The 21900-nt window shown below is 34.4% G+C and overlaps 2 protein-coding genes and 1 non-coding gene across 5 annotated transcripts in view; 2 read left to right on the forward strand and 1 right to left on the reverse strand.

The window, feature by feature from the left end:
• Positions 1–6216, forward strand: part of si:dkey-192k22.2 — a 69763-nt gene extending 63547 nt beyond the window's left edge. For both annotated transcript variants that reach the window (XM_073950181.1, XM_073950180.1), the window contains one exon: positions 1188–6216. In XM_073950181.1, coding sequence (XP_073806282.1) covers positions 1188–1243 — 56 coding nt within the window. In that variant the 3' untranslated portion in view covers positions 1244–6216. The remainder of the gene's footprint in view (positions 1–1187) is intronic.
• On the reverse strand, positions 4400–20445 carry fam114a1 (family with sequence similarity 114 member A1). 2 transcript variants are annotated; one of them, XM_009307313.5, is made up of 13 exons: positions 20405–20436; positions 15422–15721; positions 15250–15334; positions 14827–15008; positions 14537–14671; positions 13508–13660; positions 12659–12824; positions 9942–10027; positions 9623–9808; positions 7683–7822; positions 7519–7591; positions 5839–5892; positions 4400–5481 (listed from the first exon to the last, which is right to left on the reverse strand). In XM_009307313.5, exons 2-13 carry the CDS (start codon positions 15713–15715, stop codon positions 5356–5358), a joined length of 1680 nt encoding a protein of 559 aa, XP_009305588.2. In that variant the 5' UTR covers positions 15716–15721; positions 20405–20436; the 3' UTR covers positions 4400–5355.
• Positions 20446–20885: 440 nt separating this feature from the next.
• On the forward strand, positions 20886–20957 carry trnap-agg (transfer RNA proline (anticodon AGG)). The gene has a single exon. It is a non-coding gene; the product is annotated as a tRNA-Pro (tRNA).
• Positions 20958–21900: the final 943 nt, after the last annotated feature.

Here is a 21900-nt window from a genome sequence, read left to right on the forward strand (position 1 = left end):
TGTTGGGTTTGAGATATGGCTGCAAGAGACTTTTTCGTATGTTTTGGTGTGTTTGAGGTGTGTGCCAATTTTCGTGCGTGTGTGTGATTCGTGGATCGGGGGCTCGTCCGTTTAATTTTTCTAGGTGGCGCTGTCGAGTCATTTTGCCACACCCACTTCCGAGACCCATAATAAACGTAAATTTTCGCCACTTCTGAGGCGTGTGCAAAGTTGCGTGAGTTTTCGGGCATGTTTAGCCCCTCTAAATCGCGATTCATTGGAGAGAATAATAATAATAATAATAATAATAATAATAATAATAATAATAATAATAATAAACGGAGCAATTCCAATAGGGCCTACGCACCGTTTCGGTGCTCGGTCCCTAATAAGACTTTCTCCAGAAGAAAAAATATTATCAGACATACTGTGAAAAATTTCTTCTTCTGTTAAACATCATTTGGGAAATATTAAAAAAAAGGGAAAAAAAAATCAAAAGGGGGCTAATAATTTTATTTTTAATAATTTTATCCATAATGCAAATGCCATTAACATATGACTAATCAACATTATACTACTAGCATTCATGTTGTTATTCATACAACTTAAAAGATAACAGCTGACCTGGCTAGCTAGCTAACCCATTGCAATATTGCACATTCCACTATTGCACATTTGGCAACACATACATTTGATCGATTTACAGAAAACTAATTTGATAAAAAACTTTTTTGAAATATGTCTTATATATCATCATAACTTATGGGAGGTGATGTCTCAGATCTTTTTGCAGATCGGACATGAGTCGATCCTTTGTTTTATTGACGTTTTCATTTGCATTCAGCAACTACTCACAATAAACACCAGTCTGTCAAAAATTGCTTCACAGATAAACACTACACCTCTTGCGACTTAACCAAAGCACATCATTGGCTAAACTAAGGTCTTCTCTTTCCACCAAGAAAAAAAGTAGAATGTTGGTCTTAAAACGCATTCTCAAAATCTGGTGGTATTTTGCAGTTCTATCAAGAGTTGCATGCTGAATGTACTGTTATAGGCTGGAAAGCAAATGCTGTCCGGGCATCATAAAATAAATGAATAAAAATACTACTTTCGTCCCACGTTACTTTTGTCTCCGCTCTTCTCTAAATGTTAATTTTTGGGTGATATGTCATTCATGTCATTTAACAACATTTTTCTTTCTCTAGACTACCTGCATCATCGAAGCAACTTTTCCTGCTCCAGTCATGAAGAAGATGCTTAAAGCCTTTAAAGACATGAGAAGCAGCAAAAGCACTTTATTATTATTTTTAAAAAGTGATTTATTTCTTACACAACAAAGGCAACTGCAGTATTACAGTCAAATATCCACCTCGGAGGTAACCACAGTGAACAAGCAAGTGCTTAAAAATGTACCTGTCAAGCTGAAGCAAGGCAAGATTGACATTTTTTTTTAAATGTCTTCCCTGTTCATATCAGACACTGCAGACCAAGAAAAGATCCAATGTAAATAATGCATCAATGTACGCTTTATGTAAGCTGTCTAACATCCTGGTCAAAGTCAGCAAGAGAAGTCTCAGGACCAAGTTTACTTCATGTTTTTAAGCAGTTATACAGTACAAGTGAATATCATTATCTGAAGAAAACCTCAGGGATGATTTAACAACCAACAGATATTAGATAGTTTAAAAAAGAAACCTGTAAAATTAAAACAAAACATATAAACCAACACATTCTCACCTGTTAAAGGGATATAAATAATCAGTGATGACATTTCAAGATGGCCGACTTGGTGAAATGTTTGAAGCTGTCGAATGTGGCATCTATATATAGATACCTATATGGCGGTGTGAAGAAAGGTGGCAAATGCTGGCAAATAATATGGGGACTTATTATGCAAAAAAACTATTTTATAATGAGTTTAAACATGGTTGTGTGGCAGCAGTATGTGAATAAAGCTATGTTATATATAATATATTAACTAATTAATACAATTATGTAAAATCACGCTTCTTAAAAACAATACGTAGAAACACCTTGATTGACATTCTCCCTTTGTACATCCCATGGAACTGGGAAAGCCCCGCCCATAGATTATCTCTTTCTCATTAGCATAGACAGTCTTAACTGAGAAGCAGCAATTACAGTTCTGAACGTTGTGCTTTTGAAAATAGGACTGGGTCACAATAGCCCCTTTCACAGATACCAGTAAATATGCGTAAAATTACCGAAACAACTTTACCGGAAAATTGAAAGAAGCGCTGTTCACACAGGCAATAATGTTCTGGAATTTTTCCAGAAAAGGCTATTCACACATCTATTCCAAATAACTGGTAAATTCTGATATCATTAACCAGAAATTAGCTCTAAACGGCTGCGATTGTATTCATAAACATAGAAGGGGTCGGGCTTTTGTTGATGGTTACACTTTTATTTAAACTTTAGCATTCATGCAACTAGGCAGAAGCGCGGACTGCAGCTCAATGTTTACACGTTTGACGACATTACAAATTCTGTGGATGGATAAGTTTTGTTAACAACTTTGAGAAAAACATAGGGAGAAATCATGTCAAGATGTACATAATATGTGTGCTGGCGCTCAATGGAGCACTACTTCACCAAAAAGCATAGAATCACCAAGAGGCAACACTCTAGTGCAATTCGGGAAACAGCCACTAGATACCGCTAGTTTTAGGCAACAGCCATTTTGGAATGAAAACTCCAATAGAACAACAGCATATTATAAGTCTGAAAAAAAAACTGTTAAAAGTGCTGATGATTGTGAAAGTATGTGTCATATTGTTGTCTTTCAAGGTTGTATCTCAGATTTAATGCGCTTTTTAAATAAATAAATAAATAAAAAACTAAGCAGCTGCTTGCCATCAAAACAGAAATAAGACCCAATGAATGGCCAATCGCTTTCACTCCAAAATGGCGGAATTGCGGGGCTGTTGCTGGGCGCTGCTGTTGCAATGGAATGTTCTATTAAGTGCCGCCTCTTGTTGATTCTAAGCTCTTTGACTTTACTAGCACACGCGTCAAACAACTGAAGCAGAGCTTGACAGGAAACAAACAGAGGTTTATCATAAGCATTTTATCAATATTTTTTACACAGTTGGCATTAAGAAGGAACACACAAACGTTACCCGACTAACATCTAGTGGCTGAAAGTGTCTGGAAAAATATTAAAAGACTTTTATTTTCAAAAACAGCACAGATGTGAATGCCTGAATGTTCTGATTGGCTGGAGTAAATGTCTGATTTCCAGTAATTTTCCGGAAAGGTCTGTATGCGTAAAAGGGGCTATTCTTAACTGAATTTAAAGTGAAAGTCACCTAAAGGCACAATTTGGATCAAAGCCTAATTAAGGGAGAATTTTAAAGAGTTATAAAAAAAGATATGTGTGGTATTATGAGCTGAAACTTTATAAACACTGTTTTGACACTAGACACATATTTTACATCTTGTATAAAGGGACATAATAGGTCTCTTTCAATGCTTTTGGCAACCGACATTTTGCCAGAACTCCTCAATCGTGTGATCATAATGACTCTTGATCAAACTATCTCCAAACTTTACTTAATGGATGTTTCATGATTATAGCTGAAACATGGCCACCACAAACGTCACTAAAAATGTTCAGACAAAGTGGCAGCTATGACAATTTAAGCAATTTATTTATTTATTGTTTTTTGCTTTCTAATATTTTTATTGCAACCAAATCAATATATATACATATCCAAAGGGACCGTCCTCCATTATAGTTTTTCATCTGAAGCCATGTTGTGATTTTCTGAGAGATCTTGAGAAATCAATAGGCAAGTGCTTGTTCTGGCCAAATTGTCGTATATGGAGTGTAATATAAAACAAAAGTGGGAGAAGCTGTTTTTAATAAGTTAACATTTTAAAAAGCAATTATGTAACATTTCTGACAAATTTACTGTTAATACAGATGTTTCTTTCTTGTGTCTGACAAGTTTTCCAACAGGCACATATAAACTTGGAAACTAAATCCCTTCTGAAAATCCCTTAGAGCTTCTTAAAAGAGTTTCCCACTTTAAATTGTAACTTGTAGTGGCATTCAGGCATGCTCAACTTCAAGTCCTGTTGGAAAAAGTGAATTTGAATGTGAAGGAACCAAAATCTTTCAATTTTGTGAAATATGGTTACACCACTTTCCGTTCAGTTCAGTGTACTGTTCAATTTTTAAATGAAACTGCTTTATTGAGCATATCTATTGTCCATAACATTAGCAGAATGATTGTTTTTCTGGTTGTAACTTCAAATTTTCCAATTTCTAATACCGTTTTTTTTTCTATTGTGTTAAAAGCTAAGAAAAGTTTACCTAAAAATTTAAATATGCAGTTACTTTATGAACACGTTTGTAAACGCTGTGGATTAAAAATGTAACAACGCTGTGAATAATTAATAGTGCATCATAACACCTTTTTATTTTTTATACCATTAAGCTCTTGTAAACATTGACTTGCATTTAATGAAACAACAAGGATCACAGTATAAGCAACACATGTAAATCTTCCTTAATGTTCTGCTGAACCAAATTAATCTTGTAAGGCCTTGCCATTTTAAATGAACAGCTTTTTAGGTGAACTCTCCCTTACAAGACTATGGTGTTATGTGGCCCTATTTGCTCAATGAAACGAGAGAGAGCATTTCTACAACTAGGCTGAAAACATTAAGCATGCTGCATGGTTCTCTAATATCTATTTAACTACCAATACGGCTGCACTAATGTGATTTCCTAATTTTATAACACCAGTTTAAAGCTCTTGTGGCTATTAAAAATGCTATTTATTTTTTTCCTAAAAGCACTTTCCATCTTCCAGCTTTGATATTGACTTCATCTTAAAACATACCATCGTCTTTGCCTTTTCAGTATTCAGTGAACAAAATGGAATGTTCTGAGACCTGTAGTAAATCATTTTTTCATAACATACTGAAAAAAAACCCACTTAGAATATTTCAGTCTTTAGTTTCATATCATTTATATTACAGTTTATGTTCATGGTTCATGTCATTAAAAATAAAGACTGGTAAATGTACATGAGTGATTGATTAATTTATGTGAATAACAGTTCAAACCTGCTCTGGTTTTACAACACTTGATTAATAATCTTCCTTTTTGGTAGAGTAACGGATATAAACGAATATAGTATCACGATAAATGATACATAAGCAGCTTCCTAAATAAGTTAGGAGTTTCCTTTGTATTTTCTTAATTATCTCGTTGTAAGAGTCTATATATAGACTAGAATTGCACTTTTTTTGGCATCAGCTCTCATAGTGAAGCAACATACAGTACCTAAATACAGACAAACACAGACAGACACACACACGAGGACAGAATAAAGGGCACTATTCTGCAGATGCTGGTTGTGGGTCTGGCTTGACTGCAGTTCTGCTGGTCTGGATGTGCGAGATCTGAAGAACTGGCAGCAGCAGCTGAAAGGCATTGTGGATGTAGGTAGTGCTGTTAGAACCCTGGGGAACAAGACACACAGCAGAGTGATGAAGGGTCGACATTATCCTAACTACAGTCATTATAATCATCACCATCAAATCCCCTGTAGTCAAACGAGGAGCATTTGTTGAGCAGAGCTGTGCCTCACATCAGACAAGCTGATGATCAGACATGTTTTTTAAGAATATTCTGAGATTGCATCTTCTTTTCGGAGCATTTGTTCCCTCTGAATAGTTTCAGATCATTTATTAATGTGTTGTGTGATTTGTCATTTTAATTAGTGTTGATTGTGTTCAGTACTTTGGGCAATGCCATGTTGATGTGCTATATAAATAAACGACTAATTAAATTATGCCTAAAATCACATTCAGTTTTACCTCAAGCATCACACTGTCCACTAGAGGATTTACTTCTTCTGCTTTTCTTTGACTCTGTGGAGAGAAAAAAGAAGAAGAATGTTAATTATAAACTTTAGATCAAAAACCTTACTTTTTATATACATTTATTAAGGAAAACTAAGAATAAAAACATTTCTGGACAATCCTTCTAGAACAATCTACTAGTGTTTTCACATTTACTGCGGCAACGTAATGTTAGTTGCTAATTTCAATGCATGTTGCACTGCATGTTGACCATTGTGTACAAGTAGCCCAGTGTTTTGTTTTGTTGGTTCTTGTCTTTTCTTGTATTTATGCTCATCTCACCTGCATGGTTGCTTTTCAATATTAACGAATATTAAAATAACTAAATCCTTTTATTTCATTTGTGTGTTTTTTTATTTAGTTCAGCAGATATTGACCTCTTTGTGTGTTATGTATTATTGCATTGCGTTCCTTCCATACGGATCACTAAACCAGAGAACATTTGTTTTCAAAATGAGTTGGCTCGTTTAAAAATGTAAGGCAAATGTCTGTTTGTCAGCTACCGAATCTCTGAATTCACACATTTGCCATGCTGACAGAAGGCACAGAAAGAGAAAGCACTCTGTGTCTGTTTTATTAACTTTACAAAAATATATTTTGTTTGTTATAATTATGAATATACACAAATAAAAAGTGAAAATTTACAGATTTCAAATATGTGTTTGTCTTATTAGTACAACCAAAAAATGGTGAATGGACTCCAGAGGCTTAAACTATCAATTGATCATTTTTTAACTGTGCTTGTTAGCAATAATGATGAAACACTGACCAATGTTTTATGTAGCGCATATGAATGAACCTGAGCATAACTTGTAAAAAAAGTTGAGTGTATGTGTTGGAATTGCAAATGCATGCAATACTACAATAAATTTAAAAACACACACAAACGCAATAGTCATGTTCCTATTGTTGTAAAACATTGTTAAATCAAATCCATCTTTTGTTATCTGTTGTTAATTTTGTCATAGTAGAAACATGTTCACAAAATAAATATTGCTATAGAGTGCAGCACACATCCATGTTCTAGTAACCTTTTGATTAGCTGGTTCATGTGTTTTTCATTTGGTTTTAAATGGAACCCTGCTGTCCTCAATGAAGTGGTTTGATCACCACCATAATCTATCTCTGTGATAGGTGGTTAGAGGAGAAGAGCGCAAAATTAAGACAAAGTGATATCATGTTAAAAAAAGTCAGAGGCTGAGCTATTTAGTCTTTACATTTAGTTTTAGACAAAAACAAATGTTTGTTTTCTATGCAATATCATCCACCGATGAATGGGAGAACATTTATAACTTGGTCATCATTTATCCTTCTTCACTTGTCATAAAAAATCTTTGAGTTTCTTTCTTTTGCTGGACACAAAAAAATATATTCTGAAAAATGCTGAAAACCTGCAACCATTAACTTCCATGGCATTTGTTTTTCTATGGAAGTCAATGGTTACAGGTTTCAACATTTTACCAAATATCTTATTTTGTATTCAGTAGAAAAAAAGAAATTCAAAAAGCTTTGAAACCAAGTAAATAGTGTGTACATCTTCAGTTTGGGGTGAACTATGCCTTTAAAATCACATAAACACATTAAGAAAGTAAACAAGGCAAGTTTTTGAATAAAATTAAGCTCAGGTAGACTCACCCCTACTGCCAGTAATGTATCTGAGAACTTTCGGGCCAGGCATCTGACCTCCTTACACATGGCACTGGTTAGCCTGAGCATAAAAAACAGTCAATAAACAGAGAATGATTTGAATTCCCTAATGCAGTCTAATAATATCTTATGAAAATGGATGAGGAACTCACCTGACCAGGATGCTGGCCTGTTGGCAGGCTGGCTTCTCCAGCTCTTGTCCATGTAAAATCAGCTCAGCCACCTTATGCAGCTGCTCTATACTGCGAGCAGTCACTTCTGCAAGGCTGCCTACTGATGACAGATACACCTTCTACAAACAAACAAACAAACAAAGAAAGTTGTATACATTTAATGCATTTTCTTTGCAAGACATTAATACTTTTTCAGCAAGGATGCAATCACTTGATCAAAACTGACAGTAAAGATGTTTATCTGTGAAATACTATTAATAAATGCAATTCAATATTCAATAGTCACAGCCATGTCACCCTGCAGCCCAAGACCGGTTACTCACTGAAGCTAAGCAGGGCTGAGCCTGGTCAGTACCTGGATGGGAGACCACTAGGGAACACTAGTTTGCTGTTGGAAGTGGTGTTAGTGAGGCCAGCAGGGGGCGCTCAACCTGTGGTCTGTGTGAGTCCTAATGCCCCAGTAAAAGTGAAGGGGACACTACACTGTCAGTGGGCGCCGTCTTTCGGATGAGATGTTAAACCGATGTCCTGACTCTCTGTAGTCATTAAAAATCCCATGGCACTTCTCGTGAAAGAGCAGGGGTGTAACCCTGGTGTCTTGGCTAAAGTCCCTCTATCGGCCCTTAGGACCATGGCCTCCCAATCATCCCCTTCCACCGAATTGGCTCTATCACTGTCTCTCCACTCCACCAACAGCTGGTGTGTGGTAAGCGCACTGGCGCCGTTGTCCTGTGGCAGCCGTCGCATCATCCAAGTGGATGCTGCACACTGGTGGTGGTGTGGAGAGACCCCCCCTCATGACTGTGAAGCGGTTTGGGTGTATGGCCATACACAATAAATGCGCTATATAAATACACATTATATTACATTACATTACATTACATTCTACTTATCAAACAATCCTCGAAAAAAAAATCTAATTCCAGTTATTATAGTTCAACCAAAAATCCTTTACTCCACTTGTTCCAAGCCTGTTTGAGCTTTTTTCTTCATCTGTCCAATAAAAAGGAAGATATATTAAATAATTCTGTGAAGCAGCAGCCATTGACTTCTGTTGTATTTTTGATGGAAGTCAATTGCTGCTTTCTTCCAACATTTTTTAGAGTTGTGTCAAACAAATGATTTCATAAAGGTTTACAACCACTTGAGTGTAAGTAAATGGTACAGACATTTGCTAATTAAGCAGCATTTCTATCAAATATGTCAAAGAGAATAAAAAAGTCACTTCCAAAGCATTTTTTTTTTCAAATATTCCAAAATGCGCATAAAATAGATCGATGGAAACATACTGTAGCTAGTGTGTCTATACACCTACTGACACCTATTTAGTCTGCCAAGACCAAATACATTGACACATATTCATTAATACGCTAAAACTATTTTCATTCTTGTCATGATATAAAGTGCTCCGCATATACGAGTACACCTCCCCAAATCTCTCATTTAAAATAATATTTTCTGTATGATGCTTTGCAATATTATTTTTGTGCATATACATTAGTCAGTACTGACCAAATCTGGAGCTTATCTAACAAAATAACTTACAATAACGGTTCAAAAATTAGTAGCCCAAATGTATATATTTATCACCTGACCTGATATATAATTTATAAAACATTAAATACAATTTTTAAAAATCAAGACAATCAAAAAAGTAATACTATTTTGTTGAAATGTAGTTTGTAAATTTTTTGCAATATTTAGCATGAATTTAAATGTATCTTTCTATTCCTTAAGATTTTCTTTGACTAAAATATTTTTTTAATAAATATACCCGTTTAATAAATCTATTTTGTTCAAATTCACAGATATAGAGTACTCATATTCACTGAGAAATGGATAAAAATGTTTATTTTCAAAATGAGGTGTACTCATATTTGCTGAGCAGTCTAAATATATAACACAACAACACATCTCACCTCAACAGCATCTGTTTTTACATCCTTTGCATTACTTTCCTCATTGTCTCCCACTTCAACTTTCTCTTTCTTTTCATCTGTTGGTCCCTCCTTTTCTGGAGCAGGGCAAGCTTCATCCGTTACACTCTTGACAGCTTCCTGAGACTTCTCCACTTCTTGCACCCAGTCATGAGCTTTAATACGGGCCTGCAGGGCACATGGTATGATTTGAGTTGTAGCTTGTGAATAACATGTGTGTCTGTGTGTTAGAAAGGTAGAGAAAGTACACATTTGCATTGACAGTGGATATACATGAATGTGTTTGAAAGTGTGACCATACTTTGTTCAGCTTGTCTGGAGTTGCGGCAACATGGAGCTCAAAGAGTAGTTCGGTAAGAACACTGACAAACTCCTCTCCATCAGCAGCTGAAACACACAGATCACATGAATTTTATGGCCAAGAGCAAAAATGGGGAGGACTGAAATATTTATAACGTTCTGACTGAGTCGCTTGTCATATCAGATCAATGTTTGTTCATTGAAATTCGCCAATATTGGGCTTGTAGCATAGTGATTCAAAGCAGAATTACAGACTATATTATCATTTCACAGGCTTAATAATTATAGTCGAAGCCAAAATTATTTGCCCTTCTGTTATTTTTTCTTTTAAAAATATTTCCCAATAGTTGTTTAACAGAGAGAATTTTAAACATAATACTTTTAATAACTAATTTATAATAACTTTTTTTGCCATCATGACAGGGCAAAATATTTTTCTGCTTCTTTTGCAAGATGCTATTATTCAGCTTAAAGTGTAATTTAAAGACTTAAGTTATTCTGTTAACAAGGCAAGTAAAGATAATTAGGTGATTTATTAGATAACAGTGGCTTGTTCTGTAGACAATTAAAAAAAAACATTTGTTAAGGGGGCTAATAATACTGACATAATAATATTAACATTTAATACCTTTAAACATTTTCAGAAAATGCAAAACCTGCTTTTATTTCAGCCATGCTAAAAGAAAGAAAACTTTTTTCTAGAAAAAATATTATAGGAAATACTGTGAAATGTTTCTTTGTCTGTTAAACATCACTTGGGAAATATTTGGAAAACAAAATGGAATATTATCACAAATATTATCACAGGAGGGATAATGATAACATTGACTTCAACTGTATGTAGATTATATAACTGCTCATTTTAAAGGAATAATTCACCCAAAAAGGAACAGTTTTATAGGGCTACACGATTTGGAGAAAATTGCAAAATTCAAAATTTTGATTTGCGATTTACTATAACTTCATAAAAGAGCGACAGGTCTGATGTGACGACCAAGAATAATCACAAAGTATGCTACACTTTGCTTCTGTTTATTTAAAACCTTTTTTTTTTTTCAATAAAGTTATCAGTTGTCATGACAAATTAAGAAAATAATTACAATTTAATGATTTAAAATCAAATAAATAAATTGTATATAACATCTTATCATATATAAAACCTTTACATTCAGATTGTTACGTTTTTCATATTCCATCCACAATTTTAGATTTTAATCCACAGCACAAGAATTCTTGAATTAAAATATAGTATTTGTAAAAACATATTTATATTTATGTTCACGTGAGTTTTTTCCGGTTTCCAAATACATGCGCTATAGGTGAATTGAAAAAGCTAAATTGGCAGCAGTGTAAATGTGTGTGAATGCAAGACTGTATAGGTGTTTCCCAGTGTTGGGTTGTGGCTGGAAGGGCATCTGCTGCATAAAACAATTGCTGGATAAGTTGGCAGGTCATTCCACTGTGGCGACCACAGATTAATAAAGGGTCTAAGCCGAAAAGAAAATGAATGAAGTTATATTTATGTATTATTTGTAATAAAATTTTGTCCTTTAATACGGCAGTCAGATAAATGAACTGTAACTTTAATTCGACCTGCTCAAAGAAAACACTCTTTGAATGCATCAAACAAAACTCAAGTGCATGCACAGAACAACATGAGTATTTATAGCAATGTATAGCAAATGAAAATATAGTCCCGCTTGCTTTTTGAACAATGCCGAACGAGTTTTTAAATACCTGCAATCAGTCATTGTGTTAAGGCACACAACAGAAAGGGCTGCGACTGGTTAGGGCGGCTCGGGGGTTGTTCACCAATGAGTGACATGGATACAGATAAACGGCCACAGTTGGCTAATTTTACAGTCAACATATTGGCTCATTTATTAATTATAATATACAAGATGTTTCTGTTACTTTTAAAGACAATATTTTTGTTTATTATGCATCTCATTCCTTCACTCATTCATTCTTCATTTTCTTTTCGGCTTAGTCCCTTTATTAATCCGGGGTCACCACAGCGGAATGAACCACCAACTTATCCAGCACATGTTTCATGCAGCGGATGCCCTTCCAGCCGCAACTCATCTCTGGGAAACATCCATACACACTCATTCACATTCATACACTATGGACAATTTAGCCTAGCCTTTAAGTAAGGTTAGTTGGATCGTTTTAATTACTCGTGCTCGCCTCCCTTGCCAAAGCATTAATCAAAATATTTACAGCTTTTGTAATTTGAAAAATCGCACCTTTTCAAATCGCAAATTCAAAAAACAAAAAATAAGTTTCAAATCGATTAATCGTGTAGGCTTTTTTCTTCACCATTTACTCACACTCAAGTGGTTCTGGTCTTTTAAAAATGTATTTCTATTTATTTCTTCTACTCAGAACAAAACAAGACATTCTGAAGAATATTGAAAGAAGCAGTCATTGAGATCCAAAACAGAACTCAAAAATGCTATGAAAATCAACTGCTGTTTTAATGTGTATATTTAATGTGCAAATAATTACATATTTTATTTTGGGTGAACTATCCCTTTGACTAAGATTAGTTTTTAAATACAATAACTGAATGTGATGTTGTAATATGATTAATACAAAATCATTCAGGAATTTTAATACAGATTAATCAAGCACATGATCTTGATTGTGTGCAGGATTTGATCACATCAAAATGTGATTTGGCCTTGACTCGTGTTTTGGCTTTTGAAGACTCACAGAGAGGGGTGGAACACTGAATTTGTGAATAAAGATCACCATTTTCCCCTGAGGCGGCCTCAGGTTCCTTCTCCTCACGACTGATGAAGATCTCTTTAATCGCAATCAGATCCTTCTTCAGAACTTCTAAATCCTCCTCTTCCAAAGAGCATAAGAATTCCTGCACCTGAAATGAAAACAGTAACACAATAAAAGAAAATAAGGCCTTTCATGGCTAACTTATTAGATATGCTGTATTTATTTGATACAAACTATAGTAAAGAGTAAAACTGAAGACATTCATTGCAATGCAAATCACAAAACCCTTTTAAATGTGGATTTGCTGCTTATTTGTTTACGATTGCTGTTTATATCTATTATATTAAGATTCTCTGATATATATTATGCTCATAAGAGCAACATATAATAGAAATAACAATGTTAAAAATCTTTTCTGATACCTATGGCCAGTTTAATGCATACTAAAATAATAATTTCCGACAAAAAACAAATGGTAGTGCATGCTAATGTAACTTTATGTTATCACTCTGCTGTTTCATTCTTTACACTTAACACATTTATCTAAACTCAGATTACTATTTTACATCCATTTAATTCATTAGTTTGATGAGTTGCTACTGTAATTGTGGAATACCTGATCAGTCAGCTGACAGCTAATGCAAAATAAACCTCTTTATGTAGAAACAATCAACTTAACAAGGGTTTATTTTGCTGGATAATGAGCAAAAATACAAGGAAAAAAATATTGGCTAGAGATTAATTTCTGATGACAATACTGCATTTTTTGCTTGTTTCTTGGTGGTAAAAGATATTATGGGTGGTTGAATGTTGGTGGTGTGTAATACCTACCCTCCCTTCACTCTCAATGGAGAGTATCTCCAGCGCCTCGAGATGAGACAAGCCTTGGTAATCATCAAACAAGATTCCATAGTGTGCGGTTGGTTCTGTGACCATCTGACTGCTCAGTCTCGCTCTCTCCTTCTCCTTCGCTTCTTTTAACATCTGCAGACAACACAGCAAAAGCACATAGATCAGACACAGTAAGTGCCAGTCTTATCAACATAAGAATTAACATATTTTATCCATAACTATACTGAAAATAAAAATAGTCGTTTATAGTTACTATATACTATATAGTTACTATAGTAGCTTATACTGTAGTTATTAGTTCTATTGGATTGCGACCTCTGGGTTAATTACATTATATTAAAGGCAGCAATAGCGTCAGATGCATTTTGATTTTATAACATCAGGTTATACTTTCTGGCACATTAAAAGCCCTGACACACGTTAAAAAATGTAATTGGTGTGTCTGCGTCATTGCATGCAAGGTTTCTGTATTTATAACCACCTGAGAGGATATTGGGGGTCGCGAGTCACTGGCATTGTTATTTTGGGGGTCGCGGGCTGAAAAGTTTGGGAACCCCTGCCTTAGAGTTATACAGATGAATTTAAATATTGTTGTTATCATTGTGCCTTTCCTTGATTATTACGCTGAACTGAGAGTATAGTTCCAAGCAATATCAACCAAGAAAATAGTGACTTTTAATTTTCCGTCGATATGATACATTATGTAAATACAGAGGGGTCAAGCTTAATTATTGAAACTTTTAATAAGCAAGATGCTAATGGTCTAATCCAGTTGAATGATTTATGCTAAGCTATGCTAAAAGTACTCCCGCCATACCCGGAGATCGGTTGAATAGATTCACAATAGTCAAACTCAAGGTCAAACTTGTAAAAAAGGGCCTATTTTAAAATAAGTATGAAAAAGTCATTTGAGTGTTCCTTTAATGATTAATTAGCATTAGCCTGGTGTTTCACATGACATGTAATCATGGTGTAAAATGTTATTTGATCATTTGCTGAGCATCTAACCTGAGACAGAGAGACAGTTCTTTGCATTAGTATCTTAGTCTTTTTAAAGCCTGGATCACTCTCTGCTAAGACATTCATGGTCTTCTTTCCAATGAACTCCAAAGCATCAAGACCTCCAGTTATTACTGACTTTCCCTAAAAAAAGCAAGAAGGATGAATTAGTATGAACATAAATATGATGGTGGATATGACAGATTAATATATCTTGAGTGAATGAAGTTGAGAGTTTGATGTTGTTGCCTTTCAGTGATGGTAAAGCTGTGTGTAATACTGTATGTGTGCAGGCTCACAGTGTTGTGAACAGCGCTGCTGATGGTTGACAGTACTCCTCTGTGCGTCTCCTCTGCATGAGCGTGTTCTGCCTGCTCTGTCCCAGAATGCTCATGGGCCTCCTCTGCCTCCTCACATGTTGAGCTCTGACGTATCCGCAACGCCACACCTGCCTTCTCTTTCACAGAGCTAAACCCTTGACCTAAAGACGACAAAAAGAAAATTCATTATTTAATGTTTTGTTTGCTTTGCAAGGCATAATGCACACAAAAGAGTGTCAAATTACCTAATTTACAGTCCCAATTGTTTTGTTTTGTAAAAAGAAAGAAAGAAAGAAAGAAAGAAAGAAAGAAAGAAAGAAAGAAAGAAAGAAAGAAAGAAAGAAAGAAAGAAAGAAAGAAAGAAAGATCTGTGGTGACCCACAGAATTCTTTGGTCACTTACCCACAGTTGATGTGGCAGTGGTCAGAAGTGTCTTCCCCCAGGATCCCCAACTACTCCAGCCTTTAGGTTTAGACTCATCTGCGGCCTATTAACATATATCCAGGTAAGACACGGTATTTGAATTAAGAATTTTGTATAATGCTGCTAAATATTACTATGACGACTTAAATACCTCAGGTCCCTGAGCCTCTACTTGAGTAACATCTGGGTCCAAACTCACAGACTCCACACATTCAGCCACCTGACCCTCTGGTTTGTCTTCTAGCAGCTGTTCTTGCTTCTCTTTAACATATTTGGCTGTACTGTGCTCTTCTGCAGCCATACTGCTTGAGTCAGAGGCTTGTGTGTCTAGTGACAGTTGTGATAAGGAGGGGACTTCATCTGTATTGACTGCAGGTACGGGGGCAGTTTCATCAGCAGGGGGAGATTTTAGAGCAAGGTCTTCCACAGTCTCATCTTGCGACATGGTGCTCTGAGGAAAGCAGATAAACAAACAGTGTAAAAAAAAAGAGCATGTAAGCAGCTGATGATGATTGACAGAAAACCAACTGACTAAGGGTTGAAAAATACTTGGATATTTAGGATTTCTGCAGATTTTATTAAAGCTAATTCAAAGTATATATTTAAAGCCCACATTAACTTGAAGAAGCTGAGAGTTATAATTCAGTATGTTGATGTATTTTCAACTAAAACTGAATGTTTGGTAGGGGGTGTGGCTTTCTATTTGCACACCATTCTTTCATAGCAAACTAATGGTAAAAAGGGCATGGTTACAAATATTGCTTTGAAAACTGTCAAACTGATGTCAACAAAGAAGGATGGCCACTCCAAAGTAATAATTGTAAAAATAAAATTAATCCCTAAGATTAGGCGGAATAATCAATAAATTACTCAATAAATTAATCAATATAAATACAGTTGTTTGTTGCAGCTCTACTTCAAATGCAAATGGTCAAATTTTGAATAAAGATTGCCGAAAAAAGAATAATTTTCATTAACTTGCAATATTTACAAAACTTGTGGATTAACTTGCACATAATTAATTAATTATCTAAAGCAGGGGTGCCCAAACTTTTTCTTGAGTAGAGCCAAAACCAAACTGACTGAGGCTATTGTGTGCAGAAGGTAAATATAGTTGCCACGGATAATTTTCTCATTTTTTAAATAATATTTTAAAAATGACTAGAAAACATTGCTTTATATTAAGTAATACATAATTTTAAAATTTTATAAAGAACTTATTACATTAAAAACAATCTCATTTATAACAGAATTACAAAATGTTTTGCCTTGAATTCCTTGCTGATGTTATCTGCAAAGTCATCTGTCGAGTGACAGTATTTACATTTTGAAAAAATCTGATTCATTTACAACATTTAAATGAAACATTTATTTTCAGTTTGCTTTTTTGTAGCTCAGCAATAAAACAAAGAAAAAAGGTTACGTCAAACTAGAAATGACAATCTCTGTGTGAAATGCGTTCACCCCAACCCAGTCTATCATTCTCACTGTCTTTTCAGATGAGATGGTGGACCGACTCAAAGGTTACAATGGCCAACTTTGGCCCGAAGGCCCTACTCTGGGCATCTCCGATCTAAAGAATAACATTGTGCACCAGCAAAATAAATATGGACTTTAAAATAATGTAAAGAGGATTTTGATTGAAGGAAGATGAATTGTATTAGAAACCCTTCCAAGTTTGAAAATACAACTTTATATGGATGCCTGTTACTTATTAATTCATTTAAAACACATCTTAGTGTTTGAAAAAACTCTTCTACCATAATAATAACTTTTACTTTTCCTTCTTTGTCGTGTTTTCCAGCACTAAAGGTTTCATTACATTAATAAAAGTTGTTTCTTTGAAACTGATGAAAATGAAGTGTTTATTATAAAGCAATACTACACATATTTACCGGTTAGCAGTAAAAAAATCTACTTAGTTCAAATGGAAAAGTAATTTTTATACACCTGTGTGAGACATTTGTTCTCATTATGGCTTCAACTCTCTTCATTTTGTTCAATTTCTCCGAAAATTAAACTTAATTTTCTCATTTGCACCTCGTGTACGTGTATCTGATTTAGGGATTTTCAGACATTTATACTAAAAACAGAAATATGGTCAAATATATTCATTTTTGTAGTTAATGCAGCAAATAAAACCCTCAGTTCAATGAATTAGATTTTCTGCTCTTGCTTAAACTGTGGAAAGTGTGAATTAAGACTTGCAGAAACCATTATAATGACAGATTATAAGAAAAAAACACACAAGCACAATAAAAAGAAAAATTATTATGTACTTGTTAAAGAATCGTATAAATGATGCTCAGGGGCCTATTTCTCAAACATGCAGATATCTGTATAAATTAGCTTGTAGTGCATACAGAATACACTGGGTGTTAATGCATTCAAAGGGATAGTTGACCCAAAAATTTTAATTCTATCATTGTTTCACCCTTCACTTGTTGAAAACATGACTAATTTTCCAAAAGATAAATATTTTCTTGAATATGTTCACAGAATAAAAAAACTTATAAAGGTTTAAAATTACTTGAGAGAGGGTATAATAAGGTAAATTAAATTATGGGTTGCTAACATCATGTCTATAATCATTTCAAGCTTATGCTAAAAGTATTAAAAGCCATTTCTAGGATGTTTCTGTATAACCGATGTTCAGAATAATTGTTTTAAACCTTTTGTTCACATCATCAGTGTATCTAATTGGATCGTAATTGATTCTTGGGGAATTTGTTTTGTTGTTGTTTGCTTCCAAATTATGCCAGGAATTCCATTAGAATTCCTTTGGGATTATGAGATGGAATTCTTATTTCAAAAAGAAAGATCGTATTGTGTGGCCTCCATGAACTTTATGACCACCATGCATATGAATACATGATTGTAACGACTGTACCATCATCAGTTGCATCACTATACTGTCATTTACAAATCCTCTCCCGGGACCTCATAGGATAGTGAGGTGTCTATTAGAAATACACTTCAGAATGTCTGCAGATCACCCTGGTCATTCCTCTTATGAAGTATGGTATGAATTCTAACACTCATCACATACTGCTTTCGCCAGCAAATGCAGCCAGTGTTAATATGAACACACACATACAGTACAGTACATAATCATGTACACTTATAATTTGTTTGTTTTATGTTTAGGGTTTTATGGTTGTGAAATGTGACCCTGAACTACAAGATCAGTTTTGCATAAATATATTTTTGGCAGGAATTAAAAATACATTTTATGGGCTAGGGCTACACCATATTAGAAACATCTGACATTGCAATATTTTGTTTTTCTGCAAAATATATTGCAATATACTGTATCTGTCTATAGCATTCCAGCAAACGATTAAATAGCACTTTTGTTCACACTTTATTTTAAGGTTCAATGAGTGCAGACTTTTGCTATAATAAACTCCCAATTTGATCCTTATAAATAGTTATTAAAGTAGTTTAGTTATTGTGTAGGATTGGGGATGTAGAATAAGATCATACAGAATATGTAGTTTAAAAGTACTAATAAGCAGCCAATATCTCAATAACATGCATGCAAGCAACTAATTAATAGTAAGAATTGGTCCAAAGTTTTAGCAGAAGTATTCATTTTGATTGATCGGGATAATTCTGTAGGGCAGTGAAACATGTATTAAATTTAATGAATAAACAGAGGTAAAAATGGTTTTATATTCGCACATTCGTTCATTTAGCAGTCTCTATATTGTTTACTATGTTACGTTGAATATTCGATCGGAATTACCATGCAAGTATGACTTCTAAACAACATTAACACTATCTAATTCATTGTAAACAATGTTGTGCTTTGATAGTCATTTGCTGCTAATATGATTTCCCTATTAAGAATTTGCAAAGAATACTTTTCTGAAATTATATTATTAAGGAGTATGTCTGAATATCTGAATATAAAACCAACTTTACCTCTATTGAACAAATTACAAGCAAGGATAAATGCAACAAAGCAAAGATACAAGTGAAATAAACAATGCATGCTTTATGGTTTTGTACATGTAAATGAAAAAATTAAACTACAAAGTCAACTCAACATTGCATGTCTATGCAATGTGACTACTGCAGATGCACACATTGCGATATCGAGACTAAAACAATGTCATACAGCCCTAGTATGGGTCAAAATGATCGATTTTTCTTTTATGCAAAAAATCATCTGAATAGTAAGTAAAGATCATGCTTCATTAAGATAATTAGTAAACTTCCAACTGTGAATACATCAAAACTCAATTTTTGAAAGAGCCATGTGCATTGTCATTAATTTAGAAAACTTTAAAGGCAATTTTTGTTGTAAATCTGCTAAATATTATCCCATCCCAATGTAAACTTCAATTAAAAAAACACTACAATAAAACACTGATGACTGGTTTTGTTGTCTAGGGTCACAATTTAGGATTTGGTTTTACAAACTATCATTGCACGTACGACTTATTATTAATGTACAGTGTATTACACATGGAATTATGACTAATGAATTGAATGCAATGTACAGTATGTGTACTTGTGTGGGTGTGTGTGGAAAGAAAAGCATTCACACATAGGCCTACAGCTGGAGCCGCGCTGTCCCTGAATGGTGCCACACTGTCAAGCGCCTTTGTTTAAAGCGGATTGCGGCGCCATCTAGTGGTTATTTTCCACACGTAGAAACCTCATTCAAACTTTAGTTTGTAAACAATGGTTCAGTAAAGTAAAATACACCATGTATAAATTTAAGCAGATTACAAACAACAGGTTATAAATCTTACCGTTTCTATGCAGTAACATAAATGCAGTGTAATGACGTCTCAAGTTCTGTATTTCCATAAAAAAACCAAACGCCCATGTTTATACAAATCGTTAATTCGTTAATATAGATATATCTCTCGTTTTAGTGCACACTATTTATTTAAACATTGTAAACATAAATAAACATACGTTTCAAGCACTTTACAAGCGACGGTTAAGGCGAATTTGACTCAAATAATACAATTATATCCAAATACATGGCAACAACCGCGACAAAATCTCCGTAAAGACAGTCTTAATGCTAAAGTGCAAAACAAACGCATGCAAAACCAACATATATATATTATTTGTTGTGTAAATGAAGTAAATTGATGGGGTCATCCCTTCTTACCAGTTGTGCTGACAGACAGTCGCGCTCCCGCTACCCTTTCCGCTCGAGCTCGCGCCACGTCGGCAGCGGGGTCGCGTGCGGCGGTGGCGGGTGACGTCAGCTGAACTTTTGGCACTCAGGAGACAAGAAGATAAATACTGAACAAAATACAGTCGCATTTCGTGTATGTACTACAGTAAAGTGCTACACACAGCTGCACGTGGGGCTAAAACCCTTCTTTGAGAGAGACAGTGAGGTATTTATATGGTTGAAGTCGGCTTTTAAGGTGGCGTTGAAGTTTAGAGTTGGTTTTCAAAGAGGGAAATCTGATAACGTGAAGGATGAGATAACTGTCACATTTTAAAAGCAAGTTTTCACATGCCTGTCAAACTACTTATATTTCATTGTTAATCGTTTGATACTGAGTAAATATTTGATATGGGTCCGTCGGTGGTCTGCCTTAACTTTCGTCATGTCTTTTACCCGATCATCTTACACGGTCGGCTCGTTGGTCTAGGGGTATGATTCTCGCTTAGGGTGCGAGAGGTCCCGGGTTCAAATCCCGGACGAGCCCTTCTTTTCTCTACTAAAAAGTAGTACGGCTGTTTCAATATTAAGAAAACAGTAAAAATGCAAAAAAATTAAGGTAACTCAAACAATTTGAGAAAACTAATTGCAACAAACCATTTAAGTTCAAATGCTAATCCTAATGAGTACTGTGAACTTAATCCATCTGAGTACACAAAGCAATTTGAACACTGTAAAACCCAAGTTTAAGGCAACTCAAACAGTTTGAGGAAACTGATTGCAACAAACCATCTGAGTTGAAAAACTAATATATACAAGTACTGTGAACTGACTCCATTTAAGTTGAAATAATGAGGTATTTAATTAATTCATTACCTTCAACACTGAATTCAAAACTCTTTTTAAATGAGTAGAATTAACTTTCAGTAACGTTTGAGTTAACTACACTCATTTCATTTGATAAAAAGTTGATTACACTCATTTCATTTAATAAGTTAACTGTTGGGTTTTACAGTGTAGAAAAAAATAATAGAAATGAGGATCAAAGAAAAAAAAATACAATTTAGAGATGTTTTAAGTTCAAATTCAGAAGAGACATGAGATACTATGAACTCACAGTTCAGAGTAAAAAAGTCTGAATTTTGAGTCATTTTGCATTTATTGCTATATCAGACTATTTCTTATAATTGCAGGTTCATAGGGTTTCTCACAATTTTTGCAATTTAGACCTATTTTCTCAGAATTTTTAAATTTGTCTTTATCACAATGGATCCTTTTCACACGTTTACGGTTATCATAATCTTAAATTGTTGAAAGTTTTTAACATTTTGATTAAAAAAAACACATTTATACCACATTTATAACACATTATATCAACTCTGCAAAAATTGCATCAAATCTCTTCTGGTTGCCATTATCAGTCTCATACTATTTTTACATTTATTTTCCTAAAGTCTTGATAACACCATCGTGAAGTTTTTCTTTTATTT

Source organism: Danio rerio, chromosome 1 (assembly GCF_049306965.1).
Source record: "Danio rerio strain Tuebingen ecotype United States chromosome 1, GRCz12tu, whole genome shotgun sequence".
Lineage (NCBI taxonomy): Eukaryota > Metazoa > Chordata > Actinopteri > Cypriniformes > Danionidae > Danio > Danio rerio.

What these genes read in the sequence shown, in the direction of transcription:
- fam114a1 (XM_009307313.5), bottom strand. Translation starts at nt 15,715, where the DNA reads ATGTCGCAAGATGAGACTGTGGAAGACCTTGCTCTAAAATCTCCCCCT. An exon ending in GCAGCGCTGTTCACAACACT is followed by an intron (nt 14,672 to 14,826) that starts GTGAGCCTGCAC and finishes TGCTTTTTTTAG; the next exon opens with GGAAAGTCAGTAATAACTGG. An exon ending in TAAAAACAGATGCTGTTGAG is followed by an intron (nt 7,823 to 9,622) that starts GTGAGATGTGTT and finishes GTTTGTTTGTAG; the next exon opens with AAGGTGTATCTGTCATCAGT.